General features: G+C 44.6%; 1 protein-coding gene across 1 annotated transcript in view; it reads left to right on the forward strand.

Moving 5' to 3' along the window:
- The window catches only part of STK31 (serine/threonine kinase 31), a 117,301-nt gene that overhangs the window by 62,610 nt on the left and 39,298 nt on the right, over positions 1 to 15,393 (forward strand). Inside the window, exons 14-15 of the mRNA XM_073676547.1 lie at positions 13,710 to 13,790; positions 13,871 to 13,996. Coding sequence (XP_073532648.1) covers positions 13,710 to 13,790; positions 13,871 to 13,996 — 207 coding nt within the window. The remainder of the gene's footprint in view (positions 1 to 13,709; positions 13,791 to 13,870; positions 13,997 to 15,393) is intronic.

The following is a 15,393-nucleotide window of genomic DNA, read 5'->3' on the forward strand; positions in this document are numbered from 1 at the left end:
GACTTCGCACTAGCTGATCACCCTTCGGTGTCAACGTTTTCTAGGGCAGTTACCTGCCTAAGGCCCACAATTACAAAACCTATGCCGCCATGGGATTTAAACCTAGTGCTGACCGCCCTATGTAAATCTCCCTTTGAGCCTTTGGAAGAGTCTAGTGTTAAACTACTTTCTATGAAACCGCATTTTTAGTGGCAGTCACCACGGCTAAAAATTGTAGACAGAATAATACTCCCACTGGATCCCTCCTTCCTCCCAAAGGTGGTATCTCACACAAACTTAAGCCAAAAAAGTGTTACCATCCTTCTGCCAGTTTACAAAGATTGACAGAGAGACTATTTTTACTTACAGTGGGTAGAACATTTCGCTCTGAAAATCTCTTTTGAAAATTCTCTGATTTCATGATTCCTATGATACGGTCAAGGCCTCCAGTACCAGACGCATCCTCCACCATGCTTGGTAAGGTGTTCTTTTCATTATAAGTTTCATTGTGCCATCTGTAAACAAACACCTGCTTTGCATTGTCAAAAAACTCTATTTTTGTTTCATCTGTCCGCAGAACATTTTCCCAGAAGGATGGTGGTTTGTCAAGGTACTCTTTGGCAAGGATCAGTCGTTCCTTTTTGTCTTTTCGTGAGCAATGGATTCTTCCCTGGCCTTCGCCCATTAAGCTCTGCTTGGTTTAGTATGCGGCGTATGCTACTTGCTGAAACTATGACCCCAGACTGTTCCAGGTTGGCCTTCAGGTCTTTGGATGTTTGACGTGGTGTTTTTTCCAACATTCGCACCAACCATCGAAGGCCTCTCTTGTCAATCTTCCTCTTTCCCCCATGTCTGGGGAGGTTTTTGGTGGTTCCATGCTTGGCAAACTTCTTAATAACATTGCACACTGTTCAAACTGGGATACCAATGTCTTTGGAGATGGCCATATACCCTTTGGAAGTCTTGTGTTTTCGAATAGCAGTTCTGATGCCCTTAGACAGCTCCTTTTTCTTCACTATTGTGACAAAGTAACAGGGCCTTCCATGTGGCTTTTTAAAACACTGAAGTTATCATTCATTGGCTAATTCATTTCACACGGGCACCGACGATCACCGGTAAATCTCTTTTGTGATTTACCACAGGCGAGTCAAAATGTGTTTCCGTACTAAATTAAAGGGTGCCAATACCAGTGTCACAACAAGCTTTAGGTTTTTCTGTTTTTCCCTCCCATTGTTTTTTTGTTTTAAATTGTCTATCCTTTGCTTTTTTGTATTTAACACGAGTGCTTTATACAAAAAAAACTTTCACTTGATTCATTTTTTTCAGGAGATATTCCACATTATGTACTTATACTTCATGGGTGCCAATAACAATGAGCTGGACTGTACTTGTATCTTTATTTCAACTCTTAAGGTGATCAGACACCATCTATTTGTCAGACAGAAAACATAAGGAGCTGTTGGCATCCAAGGTGACAAAAGCTGTTTTGGATCTGTTAAGTTGTCAATGAGGGTTGGATTCTCCTTTCTGGATCAAAGTGCACTATACCTGGGCGGTAGGAGCTTCTTGGGCAGTGAATCATCAGATGCTACTTGGTCTTCCCATCCATCCATTATCTAAATCTTAGCAAAGAAAAACACCCAAAGAAAATAAACTTATTAAATACACAGTGTGCAGAATTATTAGGCAAATTAGTATTTTCCCCTTCTCCCATGACAGCACCACCTGAGAGAGGGTATCCGCCCACCAAGGACAGGAACCTACTGAATAAAAAGGCGGTACCTCTCCTCCGCATCAGTTTTTGGTTCCTGTCCCTGATGGGAGCCTCACCAGGTGGTACCTCACGTACCTGGATTATGGACGGTGCGGCCTGGAGGCCGTGGAAGCAGCAGATGGTCCCTGTTCCCAGCCCGTCTGGCTGCTGCCCGAGTCTGCGTGTGGGGAGGAGGTGCTGCTTTTTTGGATTTCTCCCCGCGTGCGCCGGGGCCTGCGGCCGGGTCTGCGCCTCGCAAAGACGAACTGAGCGCGTCGGCCGGCAGGTCTTCCAGACTGCGCACGTGGGGGTCGCGTCGCACCCTGTGACGGAGCACGCCGGAAGTCCGGGCTGCGCACGCGCGGGGTGCTGACGCGCCCTATCACGGAGTGCGCCGGAAGCCGGGTCTGCGCATGCGCGGGTGGGAAGCTGTCATCCCGCTGCAAGCGCGCTGGGTGCCGCTGGGCTGCGCACGCGCAGAAGCGAGTGGATCTGCGGGTAGCGCGCCAGCTGGCTAAAATTCAAAAAAAAAAAAAGAGAGATTGAAATGAGCACGCTGCCGGAAGTGGAGGAGCCTAAAGGAGGTGGAGCCCTACTGCTTTTTAAGGATGGGGAGCAATCAGGATGGCGGTGTCTGCATCCCCGCTATGGTGGATGAGGAGCCGCAGTCACCTGGGCAGCAGCTGTCACCGCCACAGGAAGTACAGCAGCAGCCACAGCCATCAAAGCAGCGCAAGCAGCTTAAACAAATGGAATGAGAATCTTCCCATCGACAAAGTCACCGCAGTGGAGGGCGTACAAGTTCCGGCAAGACTGGTCAGAAAAGACTTCGTCAGTCCACCTCCGCCAGATGGGAGCCCTCATGTGAACGGCAACCACCGCCTCCGGTACCCTAGTCTGAACGGCAGTGTGGTGAGTGATCTTCGTGAAAGTCTCACCCTGAATAATGTGCTCTTCTCTCTCTCTCTTTTTCCTCCTTCTTCTCCTTTCATTTCTTGGGGCAGGAGGTGAAGAAGTGTAGTGCTAAAAGTAAAAACAGGGAGTGTGCTTTATGCAAAATCGGTCTTCCCACCTCCTATGCCAAAAACCTTTGCTCGGACTGTATTCAGAAAACCATTGCCGAGGAGTCCCCCAGGTTTTCTTTAGAATTAAAGGATCTAATCCAGACAGAGGTCAGAGAGTCTTTAAGAGGCTTAACCTCACTCAAAAAGAAGAAGCGAAAACTAGTTTCTTCAGAATCAGAGGAATCAGTGGAGTCCCGTTTTACGAGAGAACTGCCTTCCTCCTCTAATCACTCCTCATCGTCATCGGAGTCTTCGGATGATGATGGGGGGGGGCAGACCTTGTTTTTCGGTTGATAATACTGAGAAACTAGTTAAAGCCGTCAGAGGGACTATGGGTATTACCGATACCAAGGTGCCCAGAACAGTCCTGGATGTTATGTTCGGGGGCTTAGACCAAAGGAGGAGACACTCATTCCCGGTCAATGACAGGATTAAATCTCTGATAGAAAGGGAATGGAAGAAACCGGAGAGGAAGGGTCAGCTGCCGTCATCCTCCAAGCGGAGGTACCCCTATGAGGATGAGGATGCGGCTAAATGGGACAAAACCCCCAAGATTGACGTGGCCATTTCAAAATCTTCAAAAAAATCCACTCTGCCCTTTGAGGATTTAGGAGCCTTAAAAGACCCGCTGGATAAAAAAGCGGAGTCCTTCCTTAAACAAGCCTGGGAGTCGTCAGCAGGGGCCCTTAAACCGGCAGTAGCAGCGACCTGCACAGCTAGATCTATGATGATCTGGCTTCAACAATTGGAAGACCAGATCAGGGGGAATGTGTCCAGGGAGAAAATTCTATCAGACCTTCCTCTTGTGCAGGGAGCGGCTGCATTCCTGGCAGATGCATCGGCAGATTCAGTTAGGCTGGCTGCCCGGTCTGCAAACCTCTCTAATGCAGCCCGTAGGGCTCTATGGCTCAAGAGCTGGCCAGGGGATGTGCAGTCAAAGTCTAAACTGTGCTCAATCCCTTGTGAGGGGGTCTTCTTGTTCGGCAAAGGTCTAGATGACATCCTAGATAAAGCCGCAGACAAAAAACATGGATTTCCCACGGTGTCTGGTTCCCGATTTAACAGTTCCTTTCGGAAGAGAAAATACAGCCGCAGTAAAGCTCCCAGAGACCAAGGTAACTGGAAAGACCGAAAGCCGTATAACAGAGGCTTCATGTTCGGGGGTCCCTCCTCCGAGAATAAGAATGCCCCTAAGTGACAGTTCCCCCCAGGTGGGAGGAAGATTGTCCCACTTCCTGCCTGCCTGGAAGGAAATTTCATCCAATTCTTGGATCTTAGGGATAATCAGGAGGGGGCTCACATTAGAGTTCAAAAGCAGGCCCAAGAACACTGTCAAAATATCAGCCCCCAGAGGTTTAGCGGAACAGATAGCCTTACAGCAGGAAGTTCTCTCTCTGCTCATGAAAGGAGTTCTGGTGGAAACACCTGCACCCGAGTAAGGAAGAGGATTCTATTCGACTCTCTTCCTAATAAAGAAGCCGGACGGCTCCTTCAGGACCATTGCGAACTTAAAGAGGCTGAACGACCATTTAATCTACAGGCCGTTCAAGATGGAAACAATAAAATCGGCCATAAAGATGTTATTTCCGGACTGTTTTATGTGCGTCCACGATCTGAAGGACGCCCACTGCCACGTCCCGATTTTGCCAGATCATCAACAGTTTCTAAGAGTAGCTGTACAATTCGGCAGGCACGTAAGGCATTTTCAGTTCGCAGCTCTTCCCTTTGGCATTTCCATGGCGCCGAGAGTCTTCACAAAAATTATTCTGGAGGTCACGGCGCACTTGAGGGAAAGAGATATTCTGGTCATCCCTTATCTGGGTGACTTCTTAGTAGTGGGCAGATCAAGTCAACTCTGTGCTCTAGCCCTGGCGGACGTCATGGCCAGTCTAAGACGCCTAGGTTGGCTGTTAAATCTGGAGAAGTCAAGGCTGGAACCAAAGAGGGTTCAGTCTTTCCTGGGTCTCATTCTGGACTCAGAAAACCAAACCTGTCTTCTGCCAGAGGAAAAGAAGCTGAAGATCAGATCCCTAATATCTCAGGTTGTCAGCAATCCGACCATGACCCTGAGGAGTGCAATGTCTCTGTTGGGTACAATGACATCTTGCATCCCGGCGGTTCAGTGGGCCCAGCACCACCATTCCAGATGTCTTCAACAGGAGATTCTGGCAGCGGACAGGCGGCTCAAAGGTCGCCTGAATGGGAAAATATCTCTTCCAGATGTCGTGATCAACTCCCTGGACTGGTGGACATCTCCGGTCAACCTATCTTTGGGGGTTCCTTGGACCTCCCAGGTGTCGGATACAATTACAACAGACGCAAGTGCGGAAGGTTGGGGAGCTCACCTAAGGGATCGTTCTGTACAAGGCCTCTGGTCGGACAGCGAGACAAGTCTCTCTTCCAACATGAAAGAGCTGTTGGCAGCCAGAAACGCTCTAAAAGAATTCAGTTCTGTTCTTCAGGGTCCTCACGTCAGGATAATGTCAGACAACAGATCAACAGTCGCCTACATCAATCATCAGGGGGGTACCAGGTCTCTCCCTCTGATGTTAATAGCGGATCAGATCTTCAGGTTTGCCGAGAGTCAGCTGGTTACACTCTCGGCACTGCATATAAAAAGGGAAGAGAACATAAAGGCCGATTTCTTGAGTCGTCACATCCTGAAACAAGGAGAGTGGGAGTTGAATCCAGCCGTTTTTCAGCAGATTGTGGATCGGTGGGGACAGCCCCAGATAGATCTATTTGCAAACAGACACAATCGGAAGACCGAAACCTTTTGCTCCCTGAATCCAAAAGAGGGGGCGTTTGCGGTGGACGCGCTGCAGATTCCGTGGGATTTCACTCTAGCTTATGCCTTTCCCCCTTTAGTACTGATCCCTACTATCCTGAGGAAGATCCGAGAGGAACGGGTGAGGGTTATATTGATCGCCCCGTTCTGGCCCAAGAGACCATGGTTCACTTGGATGAAGAGAATGTCCCAAGCAGATCCATGGGTTCTTACGGACATCCCAGATCTCCTCAGGCAGGGCCCAGTCTGTCATCCCCAAAGAGCGGGACGTGCATTTGACAGCTTGGATTTTGAGAGGTCGCTATTGACGCAAAGGGGGGTTTTCTCCGGATCTTGTTACTACCCTTCTAGCAAGTAGAAAACCGATAACAACTAGAATCTATGGTAGAACCTGGGCTAAGTTCTTGTCTACCTCGGGTCAGTCCGCCAAAGGGAGGATTCCTATTGAGGCCATACTAGAATTCCTCCAGAAGGGGTTAAACATGGGACTAGCCACCAGTACTCTTAAGGTACAGGTATCAGCTCTGGGGGCACTGTATAATTATGACTTGGCAGCAAATAGATGGATCATTAGATTTATTAAAGCCTGTCATAGATCCAGACCTATTCCTGTTCCAAGAATGCCTCCTTGGGACCTTAATTTAGTTCTGGAAGCATTAACCAAACCTCCCTTCGAGCCCTTAGAGAAGGTTTCAGAAAAAATCTTAACTTTAAAGACTGCTCTACTGGTGGCCCTGACATCAGCTCGTAGAGTCAGTGACTTACACGCACTATCCGTTAACCATCCATTCACTCAAGTATGTATGGATAGAGTAATCTTAAGACCAGACCCGGCCTATCTTCCAAAGGTAGCCTCCAAGTTCCATAGGACGCAAGTAATCACTCTCCCTTCCTTCTATCCTAATCCTAGGGATTCTGAGGAACATAAGCTTCACACCTTAGATGTTAGGAGGGTGTTAGTCCAGTATTTGGAAGTGACAAAAGCCTGGAGAAAGAGTGACGCTTTATTTATATCCTTTCAGGGGGCTAGGAAAGGACTTAAGGTTACAAGGGGGACCATAGCTAGATGGGTCAGGGATACTATTACCTTAGCCTACTCTTCTAGCAATCTGCCGGTTCCTGAGAACCTGAAGGCCCATTCCACCAGAGCGGTAGCTGCTTCCTGGGCTGAGAAGGCGGATGTGCCCATCGACATCATATGTAAGGCGGCAACTTGGTCATCCCCCGCTACATTTTACAAACATTACCGTCTTGACCTTTCCTCTTCTACTGATCTGTCCTTTGGTAGAAGGGTGTTGCAAGCGGTGATCCCTCCCTCTGGTATTTGATCTCTATAAATCTCTCTGGTGGTGCTGTCATGGGAGAAGGGGAAAAGATCCTAGTTACTTACCGGTAACGGGATTTTACAGAGCCCATGACAGCACCCTATTAATTCCCTCCCCTTTATCACTGTGGTGTGCACTTTTTAAGGTGTTTAGTACAAATGTTGAGGTGGTGGTTATGTATTAACCTGTCTTCGGAGGCCCTCTCATGCTCTGAAACAAAAACTGATGCGGAGGAGAGGTACCGCCTTTTTATTCAGTAGGTTCCTGTCCTTGGTGGGCGGATACCCTCTCTCAGGTGGTGCTGTCATGGGCTCTGTAAAATCCCGTTACCGGTAAGTAACTAGGATCTTTTGATCACATGATACTTTTTATACATGTTGTCCTACTCCAAGCTGCATAGGCTTGAGAGCCTACTACCAATTAAGTAAATCTGGTGATGTGCATCTCTGTAATGAGGAGGGGTGTTGACTAATGACATAAACACCCTATATAAGGTGTGCTTAACTATTACGCTACTTCCTTTCCTTTGGCAAAATAGATCTGAAGAGAGATTTGACGGGCTCTGAAAAGTCCAAAATTGTGAGATGTCTTGAAATTTCCAAACTTTTGAAGCATGATCACTGAACAATCAAGAGTTTCATGGAAAATTGCCAACAGGGTCGCAAGAATCGTGTTGGTCAAAAAAGGCGCAAACTAACTGTCCATGAATTGACGAAAATCAAGCGTGAAGCTGCCAAGATGCCATTCGCCACCAGTTTTGGCATATTGCAGAGCTGCAACGTTATTGGAGTATCAAAAAGCACAAGGTGTGTGATACTCGGGGACATGGCCAAGGTAAGGAAGGCTGAAAAACAACCACCTTTGAACAAGAAGCATAAGATAAAACGTCAAGAATGGGCCAAGAAATATCTTAAGACTGATTTTTCAAAGGTTTTATGGACTGATGAAATGAGAGTGACTCTTGATGGGCCAGAGGCTGGATCAGTAAAGGGCAGAGAGCTCCACTCCGACTCAGACGCCAGCAAGGTGGAGGTGGGGTACTGGTATGGGCTGGTATCATCAAAGATGAACTTGTGGGTCCTTTTCAGGTTGAGGATGGAGTGAAGCTCAACTCCCAGACCTACTGCCAGTTTCTGGAAGACAACTTCTTCAAGCAGTGGTACAGGAAGAAGTCGGTATCGTTCAAGAAAAACATGATTTTCATGCAGGACAATGCTCCATCACATGCATCCAACTACTCCACAGCGTGGCTGGCCAGTAAAGGTCTAAAAGAAGAAAAAATAATGACATGGCCCCCTTGTTCACCTGATCTGAACCCCATAGAGAACCTGTGGTCCATCATAAAATGTGAGATCTACAGGGAGGGAAAACAGTACACCTCTGGGAACAGTGTCTGGGAGGCTGTGGTGGCTGCTGCACACAATGTTGATGGAAAACAGATCAAGCAACTGACAGAATCTATGGATGGAAGGCTGTTGAGTGTAATCATAAAGAAAGTTGGCTATATTGATCACTAATTATTATTATTTTTTTTTTTTTACATATCAGAAATGTTTATTTCTAAATTTTGTGCACTGATATTGCTTTACCTGGTGAAAATAAACAAGTGAGATGGGATTATATTTGGTTTTTATTAAGTTGCCTAATAATTCGGTACAGTAATAGTTACCTGCACAAACAGATATCCTCCTAAGATAGCCAAATAAAAAAAAAAAAAACACTCCAACTTCCAAAAATATTAAGCTTGGATATTTGAGTCTTTTGGGTTGATTGAGAATATAGTTGTTGATCAATAATAAAAATAATCCTCTAAAATACAACTTGCCTAATAATTCTGCACACAGTGTATACACATATATGGGTAGTGTAAAATGATTTACATAAATATAGGGAAAATTCCCCACTACCACAAAATGTGTGCATGGAAAGAGGAATGGGAATCCTCGGTAAAGCACAGAAAGCACAAGGACCGAAAAAACACCGAGATCAAGAATCCAAGGTAAGTGTGAAAAATATTAATTTTATTGGAACAAGTAATAACATTAATTGGGATGGGAGAAAAAAACAGAAGAAAAAGGACACGATTCGAGGTGGCAATCTGGAACAGATAACTTATACATAGAAAATATATACGTACATGTATACATACAATCAGCACCAAAGTCTACAATTTGGAAAAGTGCAAAAATACGAATTATATGTGGAAATATCACAAAGTAATCTCAATATGTAATCGTTAAAATATAAAACAAAGTGCATATGTGCATAAGAGGATAAGGTAAGGTGCTAATAATTATATGCCTCAAATGGGATATACAGTGTGTACTCAATGATTATCTATAATATCACCATATGGAGTACATATAAAAGATGAAAAAAACTGAATTTGGTGAAATGCACAAATACAGATTACATATATGTGGATGTCACAAAGTAATCATATTAGAAATATAGAACAAAGTGCATAAGAGAATGGAGTAGGGTGCTAAATATTATAAGCCTCAAATGGGATATACAGTGTATGCTTAATGAATATCTATAATAAAATCCCCAAGGGGTGATGTCATCCACAGAAAGGAGTGTTTAAGAGGAGGAATCCAGCCAATGAAAATGGTGGTGGGCGTGGCTCGATGCATGATCGCACAGGAGGTTGCAGCGTATCACTACACACCTACCCACGTGACCACCGATGCTGTGATCGCAGCATTGGGGGTTACGTGGGGTAGGTGTGCGGTGACGCCCCACAACCTCCTGTGCGATCATGCATCGAGCCACGCCCACCACCATTCTCATTGGCTGGATTCCTCTTAAGCACTCCTCTCTGTGGATGACATCACCCCTTGAGGAAGATGGACGCATCCTAGTGGCAATCTCTCTTGGCCCTCCTCATATAGGTATGTACATTTAGCCACTATATGGCACATATCATATCACATGATAGTTCCATGTGAACCAGTATTAATGTTTTGACAGACTAAGTAGTTTTTTCATCATTTATATTAACTCTAAAGGGGTTTTATTATAGATATTCATTGAGTATACACTGTATAGCCCTTTGGAGGCTTATAATCATTAGCACCCTACTCCATTCTCTTATGCACTTTGTTCAACATTTCTAATATTACTTTGTGACACATATATATATATATATATATATATATATATATATATATATATATATATATATATATATATATATATATATATATAATATATATATATATATCTATATCTCTTTTTGTGCATTTCACCAAATTTTCAGTTTTTTTCATCTTTTATATGTACTCCATTTGGTGATCTTATTATAGATATTCATTGCGTATACACTCTATATCCCATTTGAGGCATAGAAATATTAGCACCTTACCTCATCCTCTTATACACACATGCACTTTGTTTTATATTTTTAACATGATTATATATTGAAATTACTTTGATATTTACACACAAAATTAGTTTTTGCGCACTTCAAAATTTTAGACTTTGGTGCTGATTGTATACGTGCATGTATAAGTTATCTGCTCCAGATTGCCACCTGTAATCGTGTGCTTTTTCTTCTTCCACCCCGATTAATGTTATTACTTGACCCTATAAAATTAATATTTTTCACACTTACCTTGGATTCTTGATCTGTGTTTTTTTTTTTGTTCCTTATTATCCAAATCTTGCATATGTGCATCAGCGTACGCAGGTCATGGCACAAAGTACTTCTGTAAACCACTTACTTTGTCAGTTTTGTAAGACAAGAGAGCAAACTGAACTATACATCACTAAAGCCAATTGCAGGGAGCCGACTGTCAATCCCAATGATGTTGCCTGTGACAACTCATCGACAGACCAGAGTGGAAGAGAAGTAACTGCTCTGTTGTCCATGACGTCACAGAAAGCCTAAGAATCGCTGGCAGGAGCGGTCCGAGACCGCATTGAGCCAGGAGAGATTGTCGCAGGGCAACTACCTGCTGATAAAGCCCCATAAGAAAAAAATAGTCTCCTATAACCCCTTTAATTCGAAGAAAGTATGCTTTATATAATATCTGATGTCTAAAACTGGGGTGCATGTTATAATAAGGTGTGTCATATAGTCCAAAATAAAACGTGATGTGTATAATAAAAATACATATTTAATGTAATTGTTTAGTCTAATGCCCCATATTTCCTGTGTTTTTCAATGGTATGAGGAATTATGTACTTCGATTTCTCCGTATTCACTGGGCAACACAATCCCTGCTATTGGCACTGAGGTTTACCTTTTCTGTTTTTAGTTCTATGTTTCTTTTGTGCTTCTTCCTCTACTGCTCTGGGGTAACATACCGGTTAGCTCGTTGGCTTGTAATTAGGGTGTAGCCTCCATAGGAGGAGCAAGGTTTTTTTTTTTTTTTTTTTTTTCAGTTATCTTTTTTATATAAATGTCAGCCTTCAAATGGTTCCTGTGGTCCACAGTGGGATGTGTTTAACTCTGCCCAGGAACATATTTTTTTTAATCTTTTCAATGTGCCCTTGCTGTGTACTGTGTACTGGCTGCGTCTGACCATGTACAGAACATGGTCTGATCATACCACATCTCCTGGGCAGGGGAGGAAGCAAAAGAGTATACAGACATTACAGCACGGGATCACAGTTGATTCCATCTGTGAGGTAAAACATTTGTTTTAACCTACACATCTGAGGTTCATTAGCTTTCTGCTCAGTGTATAATAAATTCCTATAACTATGGGTGAATGTGATCTAACCACAACTGCCTTTATAAAGTAACAGGCAGAGAATTATGGGTAATGTTGGGTTTTAAAGGGAATAACACTTTAAAGCGAACCAGTCAGCAGGATTATACGAAGTAAACTACATACACTGTTAGGTGGGCGCCGTTACACTAATTAAAATGATACCTGTGTTGATAAAATCCGTCCTGTGGTTCTTGTGTAATCTTTATTTTCAGTTTTGAGATAATGAGGTGCTAGTGCTTCAGGGCGGCCTATGGGGTGGGGTGGGGCTTTATGTGACGCTCTGCTTACATATTCATCTGTATGTGCTTATGGCTGATAGATCAGCAGGATTTCACCACCCTCTATATGTGCATGTAGCTTTCTAAGACAAGTCCAACAATACCTTTAGGCTATGTACACACGGTGCGTTTTTTTGTGCATTTTTGATGTGGTAAATCCGTGCGGAATTGGCCCCATTGCAAACCTTATCCCAGCATTTCCTATGAGATTGTGCAAGATCTGTGCACATAAGGATTTTTCCTTACAGAATTTCATGTGCGGAAAAATAAGCAGCATGTCCATTCTTTGTGTGTTTTTGCCTGTGTTTTTCCTATTCAATGCATTGGAAAAAACGCATGGCAAATCCGCAGGCAAAAACGCATAAAAATGCAAAAAAAAAAAAGCATCAAAACCGCTGGGAATTTCCGCAGCAGAACCTTGCCGAAACGCTGCAAAAATTACTGCAAGCAAATCCTGAAAGTGCGCACATAGACTTACATGGCCTGTCTGTTATCCCATTACTGAGAAATCAGCGTTTTAAGTGATATGCAAGGAGGATGTAGCTTTGGTCACTCCAACTCTATTCCCCAACCAGTGCCGCCTTCCCCTGCTTGACTGACTGCTCCTTTGCCTGAAGTCACACAGCATTGAGGCGGTGTCTGTTAAGCAGCTAGGGGATAGAGCTGGAGTGGCAGAGGTTCAGATCTATTAGAGCCTTTCAGTCTCATTGCATATCAGTTCGAATGCTGATTTCTCAGTAAGGCCAAGGCCCCACTATCAGCATTTGGTCAGTATTTTTTCTCAGGAGTGGGAGCCAAAACCAGGTGAGGAACAATCAGAGAAAAGGTATAATAGAAACAAGTCACCAATTCTGCATTTATCACCCACTCCTGGTTTTGGCTCCCACTCCTGAGAAAAAATACTGACCAAATACTGATAGTGAGGCCATGGCCTAAGGGTGCTTTTTCGTTGGATATTGTTACACGCTCGCTCCCGTTGGGACATACGTTCCCCCCTCCCCAAAACTGGAGTCGAATGTATGTGCCGACTGGGCCGTAGACTATACTAGTGCCGACAGCGTGAACATGCACTTAAACGTGCATAATTTTTAAGCATACGCCTCCTGGAAGCGGAAACTGACGCAGTCTACTACGTCTGGGTTTCTGCCTCCAGTAGGCAAATATGCCTGAAAATGATGCACAGTAGAGGGCATGTTCACTCCGTCAGCACCATTGTAGTCTATGGCCCTGTCGGCACACATGTCCAAATCTCTTTTTGCAGGGAAGATCAGATGTAAGCCCCGACGTGAACGAGCGTATAACAAAATGCAATGTGAAAAGCACCCTAACAGAGGAACGGACCGGCCATGTAATGGTATTGCTGGACTTGTCTTTGAAAGAGCTGCCTGCAAGTCTAATTAGTTTGGGAGGTGAAATCCTACTGACAGATTGCCTCTTTTTAAATGCGGCTTGGTTAGTAGATGGTGGTAAAGATTAAATTTACGTATACAGATGAAATGTAAAGAAAGAAAAATCAAGTTCCACGAAAATCCAAAAAACTCTTCTTTATTGGTGTGATTGAAACACTCCAGTTGGTGAATTAAAATGCCATGGTAGTGGATAAAACAAGTAGTTTCTGGTAATGAAACCCTTAATCATGTTCATGATTCAAATAAATTGTACAGAATTATTCTGGTTTCCACTTTACAGAAGGTGGTGCATTGTGGGAGCTAAGCTGATTGTTTTACAATAAAAATTAGTTCAGCTTGTTTTGTTTCTTTACCTTCATCCGTTAATATTATAAATCTTCTTATCCCATTAGGCATTATTAAGTGATTTGGTCCAACACTGGTTTCCTGAGCTTCCTTTAATGTACTTTGATGTAGGGATAACCAACTACATGGTAAGTGAGAGTGGACAGCTGTAATTGGACATTGTAGTGGTGATGTAGAGGGTAATGTGTGCCTTCTTCTGTCTTCCTAGAATTCAGGGGGTCTGTTATCGGGTAGTATGGAGAGGGAGCTGTTTGATGCCGAACCACTCAAGGAATTTAGCAGCAAACGCCCTTTAGTATGCACTCAAATCCAGAACCAAAATGTCTTACTGAAGGTATAGTATATGTTTTTCAGTGTACTTTCTTTACAGGGAATGTATCAGAACATTACCTATTATTTCTATTAGTTTTTTATGTCAAATATATTTTTGACAATTTTCAGTTTTCCATACCACTACTATGTTCACATGACTGTATTTTCATTGCAAAAACTGACATCACATGCACATCACTAGGACCAATGCTATTTGATTGGGCTTTTCAGATGAGCGTTTTTGTTTAAGCACCGAATCTGCACTTAAATAAAAAAATCACTGCATGCACTAGTCTCTTCATTATGTCTGGTGAGACTCCGCTATTCAAGTCTACAGGTGCGCAGAAAAAAAAACTCCCATATGGATCATCTGTGTAGCATAATTTTTTTTATCAGCGATACATTGCCATTACTAGCCATGGAGCCTTTACCTTGTAAATGTGAATAGGTGGCGTAAAAAAAACAAACTGATGCCATACGGATTGTATAATGACCACCACAAAGATGAAAATCATATTTACTCTGTCGCCTCATTGGGGGACACAGGACCATGGGTGTTATGCTGCTGTCCACTAGGAGCCGACACTATGCATGATCTGAAAAAGATTAACCGTGGCTCCTCCTCTGCAGTATACACCCCTGGACGGCGTCAGCCTTCTCCAGTTTTTGCTTAGTGTCGCATAGGAGGCACACCTAAAACTTTTACTCCGTTTTCTCCGACGGGATTACAGATGAAGAAAAGTGGGTCTCCTGCGAGACTCCCGGCATGGCTCCTTCCTCTGCCCCCTATTACGGGGTGCACAGTTGAAGTCGAGATAGCTATTCCCCATGTTGCTCCTTCCCCTGCCCCTCGGGTGCTGGTTCGAAGTCGAGACCTCCCTCCTTCCCTAATTCCTTTTGGTTTATGGGTTGAGGTCGAGGCGAGGATGAAGCCCCCTGATAGTGACAGCAGCACCCTCCCTAATCCCCCTCTGGGGGTATTAGGTTGAAACGCCTCAGGTAGGGCCTGTACAGGCAACACTCTGCAGCTCCCAGTAGCCAGCACACTGCAACTGAATCCAGGGACCCCAGCCCTGCTGTGGGCTCCTGTCGGGGCCGGGGGGAGTGCAGACAGGCATGGCACAACACACAGGCACAGACCTCCCTGATCCCTGTCTCTGCGGCAGCACCAGCTCTATGGTGCCTCAGGGGGGACTCTACTCAGGGCCCCCCCTTCCACTTATACCCCCTCTGCTATCCTGCCTTTAAATCCGGGGGGGGGGGTCCGGGTCAGATTTGGCCCCCTCCCGGACTTCCGCGCCGGCCTGGTGCCCTTTTGGGCATCAGGCATCTAATTTAGACCGCGGCTTCAGCCTAGGCGAAGCCGCCACCTCCTCTCCGTCCCCCGGCCCGCCCCCCGGATGACAAATATGACTCTAC

Source organism: Phyllobates terribilis, unplaced genomic scaffold, assembly GCF_046119375.1.
Source record: "Phyllobates terribilis strain yellow unplaced genomic scaffold, ASM4611937v1 Scaffold_4__5_contigs__length_816908805, whole genome shotgun sequence".
Classification (NCBI taxonomy): Eukaryota; Metazoa; Chordata; class Amphibia; order Anura; family Dendrobatidae; genus Phyllobates; species Phyllobates terribilis.